The sequence below is a fragment of the Hesperophylax consimilis genome, chromosome 4 (genome assembly GCF_061612785.1).
Source record: "Hesperophylax consimilis isolate HC1 chromosome 4, BYU_Hcon_1.0, whole genome shotgun sequence".
Taxonomy (NCBI): domain Eukaryota; kingdom Metazoa; phylum Arthropoda; class Insecta; order Trichoptera; family Limnephilidae; genus Hesperophylax; species Hesperophylax consimilis.
Genome location: NC_142839.1, coordinates 22,886,089 through 22,898,563, shown reverse-complemented (window position 1 = coordinate 22,898,563; position 12,475 = coordinate 22,886,089). Strand labels below are relative to the sequence as shown.

The 12,475-nt window shown below is 33.5% G+C and overlaps 1 protein-coding gene across 1 annotated transcript in view; it reads left to right on the top strand.

Moving 5' to 3' along the window:
• Nucleotides 1–225: 225 nt before the first annotated feature.
• Nucleotides 226–12,475, top strand: part of Pka-C3 (Protein kinase, cAMP-dependent, catalytic subunit 3) — a 139,217-nt gene continuing 126,967 nt past the window's right edge. Inside the window, exon 1 of the mRNA XM_089631313.1 lies at nucleotides 226–855. Coding sequence (XP_089487439.1) covers nucleotides 696–855 — 160 coding nt within the window. The 5' untranslated portion in view covers nucleotides 226–695. The remainder of the gene's footprint in view (nucleotides 856–12,475) is intronic.

Here is a 12,475-nt window from a genome sequence, read left to right as displayed (position 1 = left end):
CCGATTAACTCGGTGTAGCTCCTAATTTAAAATAATGCTCCTCCACATGAAATAATCATCATGATTGAATCTTCGGATATCTCTTTACTATATATCAATAGAATTTTTCGGATTTCAGACGTACAGCAGTATCGTATCGCCGATAGAGCCAACATTTCAACAACACCCGCGCCCCGTGAACAGTGTGAACTGTGAAGTGGGAGCCGCCCGCAGACCGGTCTTGTTTTCACTCTTACTTCGGCTTGGTTTGCCGAGCGAAGCGGTCGTTAGTACGTGAAATACATAAATTATTCGCTGTTCGTCTGCTCGAGTTTACGGACGTCGGCGTTGTTGTCATTTGACAAAAAAAACTTCAATAATTTAAAACATTCAGATTTATTAATGCATCTGGGATTTTCTTTGATCGTGACTTTTTAATTCAGCTTTTTAGAGAGTGATTCGCTTGTAAATAAATAATTTTCGGCGTTATATCAATAGTATTTGAAAGCTGTAAACTTTTTACGATAATCGGACGTTAAGACGAGTGAATAATTTTGATCGGGCTTGATAAAAACAAATAGTTTAGTGAAGTTATTATAGATATTATTAGTTGCGTGTTTTGGATAATTCCGATGGTTTGTTGAGTTTTTGATAGTTAGGCAAGTGTTAGTTTGTTCAGTAGTCTGTCTGGTGAGAGGAATTACTCCTGCTCCAAGATGATGGCCAGCTCCAAGTTGGTGCGCGAGTGTAGCGCCGAGTTCGCGGACATGAAGTCCCTGCAGAGCGCCTCCTCGGTGGAACTCAGCAGCGACACGGAGTACTCGGAAGAAGAGAAGGAGTATGAGCTGGAGGACTTTCAGATTCTCAAGACGATAGGTAAGTCCAAAACGCAGAAGGTAGCAAACTTTTCTATTCTTCAGTTGACTGTGGCAGAGCGAACCACTTACCTCTGGGCCCAAAGACTGAAGGTTCAAATTCAGACGTGGGTAAAAAATGTGAATGTTGGTCTTTTGAAAAATAAATAAATTTCAATATCGTACGTATTCACATCATTCGAGAGAGGAAGATACTTTTGTTCTCATCCTGATCAGGTACCACAATTTAAATATCGTTCATTTGCACCTCATTCGAGAGTGGAAGGTACTTTTGTTAACATCCTGATTTGAGAGTGGAAGGTACTACTAGGTACGTTATCATAATAATCAGGTACCAAAATTTAAAAGTATAGGTATCAGTACCAGATCTGAATAGCTAGGATCATCCCAGCGTCTCTCTTGAACTTCTGCTTTCCCTTTATTCAGCAGCACAACATTTTCAGAAATTCATATTTATCTAATTTACCACAAAACAAACTAATCCTTTTTTATGATGGTAGATCCTATCTACCTTAGACAGACACAAAAAATAATCATATTTGTGTGAATTAAGGATCTCAACTTTCAGTTCATAAATATGTGTGGCAATTATGTAAAAACATCTGACAAAAAATTTAAAATTTAATATCTCTTCTTCAAAGAGATATTAAAGATAGTCGAACATAAATAATATCGAATAGGTGTAAGCAATAAACATATTTAATGTATTGAATAAATTGGCACTTACAATTTAACGTTCGTATTAAATTAAGTTTACTGACCATCCATCAACAGGAATAGTTTTGCCCGGTAATCAATGACGAAAATGAACAAATTCGGAAAGCGGTATAATAAAATACAAAGTCAAATGGTGTACCTGTTAATAATTATTAATTTGCAATGTCGTTTTCAAATCCGCAAAGCGATAAGATCAAACAGGTCTAGTCAAGTCAAAGCGCGGGTCGTAACTTACTCCCACGGCTTGTAAGCTTATGTCATTTCGGAGGGTTGAACCATTTCAGAAGTAGAGACGGCAAGGAATATGGCACTGGGCCTGGATCCCGACCCGCAGACCACAAAACAGGTACAGGAAGCTTTATACTTTTATTGCAACGTTACCTGTAAGTTACTTGTTGTTACTACCTAACAAATATCCAAATTAAGCAAGTACTTAATTAAAGGAGTAATCTAGTAAAGTTACTTGTTACCACCCAAATTCCCCGAAATAATTTAGTATCTAATTCAAGTACAATACATTAATTATTATTTATTAAAAAAAATTATAAGTTTTCTTATCGATAAATAGTTGGAAAGCTTGGCAAAAAACTTAAGAGTTAATGTATATTTCAAAGCTCCGTAGTTCATGATGTAAATGGTATTGCAATTTTAAACCTTTCTAACTGTACTATATTTGAAATTATACAGATTTAGAGCGAATAAAACTTGGCAGCTTTATTTTCCAATAATTGCTTACTGGGTATTCGAATGCAAAGTTGTGTTAAACATTCAAAGCAATCGGTGCTTTCGGATATTAAAGATTTTGAACAAACTAACATTTAAATTTTTATTTATATAGATTTTTATAGAATTGAAAAAAAAGGTATCGCAGTTTTTGTATACAGTACTAATTTAAACACGCCCTTAGTTACCTAATGTTCTTTCAAATGAATGTAGCAATAACTTCAGAAATATTGAAGAAAAAAAACTAGACCAAAATTCTTTAAAAACATGTCAAATTATACTAAAAAGTCGAAAATAAGTAATTCTACCAGGTGTTATCAAGTACTGAATATGTTTTATTACTACCAGCTATGATTTTGTATTTTAAATGAAAGCATTAAAATAGTTGTATTGAACTAAAAATTCGGAACAGGAATGCTGTGTAAATATCAAAACGCAAGAGTTCCCTGAGAGTTTTTGTCGCACAAATATACAGATTGATAGATTCATAACTCATTATGGAAATGAGCCTACGAGCTAAAAATAATTATATTCAAGTCAAAATTACAGAAAAAAATAGCTGCGAAATTTTTATGTCGCTAGAGCTCACTGTTCGCGAGTTTTTAATGATACAAACAGATTTTTAATTTTACAGTTACCAAGATATTAGTAAAGTTGGTCTGTCTACAAACAACCTTGATTTAAATGGATGTCCCACACACAGAAACGCCTCTGTAGGTAAGTAAGTAAGACATGATCTAAAGCTATACATATTCTATGTGTACATGCATACTAACCATCAAAATGATAATATTATTGTAATTAACAACCGGAAAAATGGTTTGTTTTAGAAAATACGGCTCGCGAGTACATTACTTGCATAACAGCTGTAGTTAAAAACAATTCAACGTTTGGAGCTCATTACTCATTAGCTAGCTTTCCTCAAAGTTGATGTTGGTTTTGAGCTCATTACTCATTAGCGAGCTTTTCTCATAGTTGTAGTTTGTTTTAAGCTCATTGCTCATTAGCGAGCTTTTCAAAGTTGGAGTTTGTTTTAAGCTCATTACTCATTAGTGAGCTTTTCTCAAAGTTGGAGATGGTTTTGAGCTCATTACTCATTAGTCATTAGCGAGCTTTTCTCAAAGTTGGAAATTGGTGTTTTTTTTTCATAAACAGAGAACAGAGAAAATAGTTGTCTGATGTATAATAATAATAATTCGACTGTAATATTATTCTAAACATATTTGCCTGAGTTTTGTCTATGGCAATGATCGCATTTTAAAACGTCTATTCCGCCTCAGGTTTATTGCTTTGAACTTGAAATCTCTTTATTATATTATTATTATGGTCCCAACCTGTTACTGCATACAATGAGATCCCGATTCCCTTCAAAATTTAACTATTGTCTGGGCGGTAGGTTCTTCCTTCGCAGGTAATGCAGCCAGGTGTAATTACAAAAGACAACCTATACAAAGGTAACGTTCACAAAGGAAAAGTGCGTTTCTTCTGCAAGACAACTAACTACAGGTACTATGAGGTGACATTATACTGTTTACGCCTCGATTCGCTAGACTTACCTGAATTTACTTTCTTCATGCCTACTAGATTGTTTTGTTTACTCCAGTATGCTGACAGTTGACAGTGTTTACATGTCTCGCTGGCTTCTTCTTCCTTTTATTTATGGATTCAGAATGCGCCATGTTCAACCAAACTCGTTATAACTGAAGATCGTAATGATGATCGGAAGCTGATGTTATAGTATAACAATAATATTTTCGTGAAAAATCACCTCAAGGGCGCTTTACAAATATATTTATTAAATAATAAATACAGCTGGAATACAACTAGGATTCATAATAACTAGTGACCTACATCTTAGACTTATATCTAGTGACTTACGACTAAGGCTTATAACTACTGTCTTAATAACACATATATTTACATGAGTAGAGACTTAAAACTAAGTTTGTATAATGAACTTTTACAGTTATTTTGGGCTTACTTAACGTGTTTTATATTTATATAAAAGTTTGTCTATTTAGAAGAGTTTTTACTGAGTCAACTTTAGTTCTTTTTAATTTCATGGGAATCGTGTTTACTGTATTGTTTTTAAGATTTTTTTTTATTATTGGTAAAGTAGTTTATTCTTTTATTTTATCGTGTGACTGATGGAATGATTAGTCATCTAAAAATAAAAGATTTCTTAAGATTATTAACCAAAATTTTCTGATTTTTTATAATAATAATAAGTGTTGTAATGTAATGTTTATGTGTGTATGCACATTGAACAGTTTATATTATTGACATGATGCCACGTTTGAAGTTGGACAGTGAATCCGAAAAATCTCAATGTTTGAGTTTAGAAAAATATCATTTATAGTATATATTATTTGAGTTTGTGAAGTGTGGTAGGAATTTGTGTATAGGATTGGTCTAGAGGACAAAAATAACGATATCTCCCGTGAGATTAAGGTTATATTTTAGGAGTTTAAATTTGTTTTAGGAACGAAATAAATTAAGTGATACATTTTACCTTTAGAATAAAATGTTTTTTCAAACTAACTTCATTATTTTGGACAGAAATCTGGTGAGATTTTAAAATAGGAAAGGATTACCCAGTCTAGATTCGAGTTCAGCCAAAATAATACAGAACTAAAGAACTGATACACTATTGCATATAACTAGCTTTCAGCAGCATTATAGAATAAAATTTAATAAAAACGATTTTGAAAATAGCACACATTGTATTTCAAATTAGTATCCAAAATTGAATAAGTTCTATATCAAAATTAAAGAAGCGAATGAAGTAGGTAAGCAAATAACAACACATATATATATATATGTGTTGTTATTTGCTATCTTTCTGTTATATATATATATATATATACAATATATATATATATAACAGAAAGATAAACATTCCCTGGTTACGAACAACTTGACAATATTTGAAAATCTCCTACAACCACCACACTAAGCTTAAAATGCTGCTTGTGTTGTGATGGAGGACTTAGCCTCAGCCACCGACCAGTCAATAATACGGTAATGTATAGGTGTAGTGATGCTTGACTACTTGATGAAAAGTTCCCAAACAAATTTAATGGAAAGTGAGAATGATATCGATTCTCTTTGTGAAATTTTTAATAGCGATGACAAGTATTTTCTATTGACTTACACAAACAATTTCCCCACAAAATTGATGCCATGTGTTTTATGTCGGGCGTAAAAATAGCTTTTGTGGCAACTTGTGGAAAAGCTTCTTTCGCTAGGGACTTACAACAGAAAACATCCATCAAACTCAGAAGATATTACGTGTTTGTTTACATTCATTTATAAATCATCTTACTTGAAGTAAATGGAGGCCTCCGAGATAGCTCCAATACTTTTATATCGATAATTATTAGACGATTTCAAATTTTCTAGAAGTTTTTGTCCCTGATCCTTGTAAAAAAAGGTCTAATAAATTGTAAACTGTCCAGCTTTCAATATAATATGTACCTATTCAAAACGTATTCGGTAGGTATTAAATTTCGGGGTTGTTCGGAATGATTTTTTTATGTGTTTTCGAGTGGGATTTAAAATTAGACATTTGTTTATAAACGTAGAAAAAAACACGTGCACATAAATGATGTTGGCTCAAGCGCAATCCAACCCGCGTCACGTCAAAACAATTGTAAATAATATTTATCTGTAGTCGTGATGAACTACACGAGGAGTGAATTTCAGGAATGAAGGCGGGTCTCAAATAGATTTCAGGGATTAAAATAAATGGTGATTAGGCTGATGACGCTTAAAAGCTACAAGTCAAAAATGTGTATATTCTTGGTATACCTTATATCATAGGTAATAGGCATTAAAATCGCCTGACAAACGGAGTCTAGTAACGTTCGATTTCAAGCACAAAACTGGTTTTTATTTATTTTCTAAATAATTTTATAAGAAAGCAAAAATGTTAATCAAATGAAACTGTCACAGATAATCTAAGCTATAATACTGTATTTTTTAAAAGTTGTTTCCTTTATGCGTTCATATATTTCTATTGAAATTATTTTTTTTTTGTATTTTGCATTTATATTTTTTATTGAGTAATTTGTTGTTATATTTGTATTCTACTCAAGCGAAGCGATAGGAAAACTTTCAATTATATAAAGAATATTTTTTGGTATTCATAATCTATACCAATTCATTATAGGAACCAAGAGCCGACCATCAGTAGTGGCGACTAGCAACTTATTTTGCTGGAGGGCAACTTCATATAGATACCTACTAAAGTTACTTATCTGGAAATACATTTTTCGGATCTTTTGAAAATCGTAAAAATGTTTTGGAAAGAGGCGTGATAGCTCTAAATATTTAAGTCTCCTAAAATAATTGCAAAATCTTTTAAAATTTAGGTCATTGGGTAATTTAAAATTAATTTTTCTGGAGAACATATGTCTTAAAGCCTAGCTACACTACTCGCGAAGTTGATCGAAGTTGACCGAATACGGTGTGGGCACGAACTTCACTTCGCTTCGGGCAACTTCGCTTCGCTTCGCCCGACTTCCGATTGTTGTCGGTAAATGCGCCCGAGTCAAATGACTCGAAGCGTTACTCGCGAAGTTGCACGAGTGTGTGGGCACGCACTTCGAACTTCGGCTAACTTCGTCGAGGACTTCGTCGAAGCGTCGAAGCGAGTAGTGTAGCTGACACTTAAATCTTAAATTTCGCAGGAAGTGGCAGAAACACTATTTTTAGAAGACCCTTTATTTTTTTAGAATTACGCATTTGACAAAAACACAGTCGGCATGTCATTTTGCGACGCAAGAATAAATTTAATACTTACATAATATTCTTTCAAAGACGTAATTATTGGAATTTTGGTTCCATTGTAATATAATGTGTAGATATTTAAAATATAATATATTTCCGTTTGTTGCGCTTAAGTTTATGTTTCAAATTAAATATCCGGTATAACGAAAAATGATTTCTTATAATTACATAATGTTAAGGCTAGTGTTTGAAGTCGGGCTTGTTTTTGAAGTGTTTAAATAAGATCTGCATTGAATAATTATTACGAAAGCAACATCCTATTAAACGTTCTTTGACTACCTATATCCCGTTCTATTCACATTCACTAACCAAAGGAAATGAAAAACAATGTAGAAAAATCATCAGCTAATTAAGTCAGTGAAGGAAAGTTGTTAGTATCAATCGGCATATTACTAATATTATCATCTCGTACTGCGGATTTAAATAATTTTCATTATATACAAAGTACGTATACACAGGTACCAGTATACTTTAAAATAGATTAGGTAGGTACCGATACGTTATTATCTATTCTCGATCTGCAGAATATGTTTGAGAAATTAGCATTCGATTTGAATAAAGTTTCGGAACATAATATCATACTTTACAGCAGGTACATATAATATGTAGGAACTAGGGTTTGCACAATAACTTTTTTTTTAATTACCCGTAAAATTCGGTAAAATTTTGAATACCGGCAAACCGACAATTTTTTCATTGAGAAAACATTGTTTCGTTGTATTATTGGAAATATTTAACAGCATATAATATCACAAAATCAAACGTAAATAGCGAGAAATTTATAGCAATATATGCTATGCTGCCACACTTGATCTATGATAATAATAATTTATGGTCAATTTATTTTCGTCAATTTATTAATTTATTTGAATTCAAATTTCGGATTTCTATTCCATAGAAAAGTCTGTTCTCACTAATATAATTCAAAAATTACAAAATAGATCTGGTGCAGGGGGTATAACTCCGAAAGAAAATTGGAATCGAAATATTGTGACTTCATGTGTCTGCTTAACTATATCCACCAATGAAAAACTCTGAAAATCTATGGATAAACTTTCAGATTTTTTCATTGGTGTATAGTATAATAAGTAGGCTCCGAATGAGAATTGTAATGTCTGTATCAGAGATGTGCAAAATGGGTACCCAAAACCATTTGAAATGCAAAATGGAAATGGGTCAAAATTTTTCCATTTGAAAATGCAAAATGCAAAATGGTTTTTAGAAAAGCATTTCAAATGCAAAATGCAAAATACCCATTTTCAAAATGCATTTGAAAATGCAAAATGGTTTCTCAGGTCAAACAATTAAAATAATTATAGAATTTTTAAACAATTTTGTTATTTAACCCTCCGTCAGGCACACCTATGGGCGAACCGAAATCGGGCGCACCCGGCCTGAGAGGCCACCAATATATTTTTAGTCCCCACCTTCCACTATACTAATTCTAATACAAAATATTTATCGGGTAGTCTTTACTAGGATCTATAGAAAGGAATTAAACCAAATATAACACAAAATAATCAGTTTATTAAACATTACCAACCATAAACTAAAATAAACAATTTTCCAAAAACAGTGTTCAAAATAATTGGTCAAACCGAGCTCCATTTTTTTTTTTTTTTCTTATTGTTTAACTTATAACATTGTTACATTGTACATAAAATTTGGTAATAATGGGTAATAGTGAAAAACATAAGTTATTGAATTTCTACTCCAATGAAGAGTGCTAGCTCTTGAGCTTGGCGTAGGAGTTATTTGACAATTATTTCATAAAAGTAATAAAAATTTAAAGGTAGGGTAGGTGGTAGTCTCTACTGACTGCAGCCGTAGCCAGATATGGACGATGAGGTTCCCAAATCAGCAGCCAAAAAACAAGTTTGGCACAGCGCGTTTACGTGGAGTAAACAGATCGGTTGATGAAAACCTAAACATTCGTAATTCGTCATCCTCCTAAATCCTGATTCAAACACGCATATTCCACACTTTTGCCTTTTTGAGGTGTTGTAGGGGATGTGTTTTATTGGAAGCGAGTTTGCAACTGAATCGGCATTCCACTTGTATTCAGACTTCGCCGAGCTAGTTGTCCGATGTCGCTCTCATCGCCTAAATCTTCAACCAAAGCTGGATCTTCAGAAGCATCATCATCGAGAAGAAACGTCACCATATCATCAGCATCATTGCGTTGAGAGAGATCATCTTTTCTAGCCATTTCGGCAGAAACATATGTATATAAAATGCCTAAAACTGAAATTATAATTCAATCGGGCGCACTCTGCCTGAAAGGCCAGAGTCCAATACAGAACTTATTTCTCAAGATACTGATAAACTTCATACAGAACAGGCATAATTGAGTATAATGAACAACTGCAAATAAAAATATCCTGAAAAAAGTCACCTTCAAAATTGTGATGCAATCGGGCGCAGGCGGTCTGTGAAGTTGAGTGTAAGGTGTAAGTGAGCTGAGTAAAAGACCGACGACTGACTGAAGACGGGCGCCGTGTGAGGTTCCTAAAGTTAGGCGAGTAAAATGAGGGAAGGGCGGGGGGCCGCCTTTGAGAATTGGAGAGGGAAAAAATGTCTTTTGAGGCCGGCAGCGCCCGACGGAGGGTTAATAATGGACATCGATGTAGAACAAACATATTACATGATGGTAAATCCAAAAACACCACGACTACAGATTATGAAACCACAAAAAATTTGCGCGGGACTAATGTTGCCAACGTAAAAACATAGAAACTGCTATCTAACATTTAATATTACAGCGTCATGGCCATGTTCAGTATTTGAATCAGTATTTTTTGTAATGGTATCACTCAATTGACAAATGTAAATTATCTCTCATAGCGAGGTTGAGGACCGACTGATATTTGGCGCTTATGAAAAAAAGATGAGTGGAGATAGTAGGAATAATGTTGCAAAAAAGCATTTGAAATGGAAAATGCATTGAGAAAAGCATTTAAAATGCAAAATGCAAAATGGTTTTTAGAAAAGCATTTAAAATGCAAAATGCAAAATACCCATTTTGCATTTTGCATTTCCATTTGAAATGGATTTATTTGAAATAAAGCACATCTCTGGTCTGTATATTGGCATATCTATGTTTTTTTAGGACCAATTTTTTTTAGACATCTAATCCTCTAATTACATATTACAAGCATCACCGAAGTAATTAACAGTACCAACCTACCTGCTTAGAACGTTTGTGATAATAAGTTATTAAAAACACCACACAAATATACTAAAAATATAAATAATACTGTGTAGTAATTTAAGTAAGTTGATGGTGGAAAATTAATTAATTAAAAATAATTAAAACTTTACGGTATTTCTGTGAAAGACTCCAGCCCCAAGCTTTAAACACAACATTCGAAGTTGTATAGAATTTCGTAGTTATTATTTAATTATATAATTATAAATTTAAATATTACGTAGACAATGACACAAATAATGTCACGTATTAACTAAATTTGTACGCGATACAAATGAGACAAATTGCATTTCAAATCCTTTGAAATGCAATTTGTGAATACATAATAACCCTTGACTATATAACTATCGGTTTTTGTTCTCTTCACGTTTATAAAATAATATATGTATTTACTAATTTCTATCACATGTAATTATTTATCCATTTACCGGAATTGCAATCCCTAGCAGTAACCGAATGAATCATGGAGGAATAACGAATCTTTTCAATATTTCATATTCAGTTTCTACCCGTACCTCTTTATGGCAACTTGTAAATCAGTTCCGAATAGGCCACTTGCAAGGATTTTCTAATGACTTGGAAAAAAATGAGTGGATAGATTTCTCTACTAAGATTACGAAAATGTTACTCAAAAAATTTTGAAATGTATAGTTTTTTTTAAATAAAATAAATAAATCTGTTATTTTTGGCTTGTGACGTCACCACTTGAAAATGTTCCGTCTCCAATATTATTGAATTAATTTTTGTAAAATTCCACACTGATTATTTTTTTTATATGGCAACACCTTGATTTCCGGCGACTTGTGAATTTGAATATTGACACTTGTTTGGGGTTTGGCTGTTTGTATTGTAGTCCGCTAACTTTGTTGAGAAATTAAGCATATATTATTTGGAAATGATTGAAGTAGGTTTTGTTCAGGGTCAGTCTGACAATTTGCCGAACATAGATTCATTTATGATGGCTACTTTTCTAAGTAATAATATGAATTTCATTGGAAGCGAAATTAGAAATGTCAAAACAAAAAGGTTAGTATTTTTTCTGTATCTTCTAATATACGAATATTATGTTATATATTTTGACAACATTTAATATGTACTTATATATTATGTTTCCATCAATTATTATTATTAAGACAATTGTTAACATTCAGTTATATGCAACTGTCTTTTGTTTTCAACGTGTTATTATTATATATTTTAAAGGTCTGCACGTGAAAGTTATGGTGATAATGCTATCGGGTATGTGCAGGTAAAAAGAGAAGGTCCTATCTGCACAGTGAAAGCAAAAATAACCCCCGAGCACCGTGTCCGCCAAAAAGCATACTCTGTTGTACTTTTGTGTGATGAGATGGAAGATGAAATACAAGTCTTAGAATGTCAAGACTGTGCAGCTTCTAGAGGTTAGTTGAACTGTATGTCGCTATATTGTAAAATATGTTTCTCTCCTCTAACCTCTACACTCTTCTACCCTATGGAGATGTGGGGAAGAGCAAACTCTTGTGTGATGTAACAAACACAGAATCATTGCGAGGGTCTCTGCCAGCTACCTGTTGACAAATAATTTATATTTGGAACATTTTGCTTTCAGGTGGCTGTAAACATGCACTGGCATTTCTAACATGGCTCCATAGGAGAAGTGAAGAACCAGCGTCGACATCTGTCGACTGTTATTGGAGAAAATCAAAGTTATCGTGTGTCGGAACCTCCCAAAAGTTCATTCTGGCATCCCAAGTTGGCAAGAACGCAGTAAAAAGCGTGGAAAAAGGTAATGGAGATTTCCTGGCAGCAGTACTCCAAAGGAGTCTTAAGGAGGGGCTTCGATGCCAACTGACTCAACTTTACATGGATCCGAAGCCCACTGACTGTTTGTCCATGCACAGGATGATTTCTGCTTTTAAGAAAACACGAAACCTGCACAATACAAGTGCTACAGATTTCATCAATTTTATTACATGTGATCTAAATATTCCTCCAAATATCTTCGAGGAAGTTTTTTCATTAACAAGAAAGCAGGCTAACTGCCCGTTATGGTACGAAATGCGATATGGCAGAATTACTGCATCCAAACTATACGAGGCAGCTAACTGCAAAACATTGGATGGAACATTGACTGAAGTCATCTTAGGGGCAGCCAAGATTCCAGACACAAAGGCTATGCAACGAGGTCGGCTTTTAGAACCTT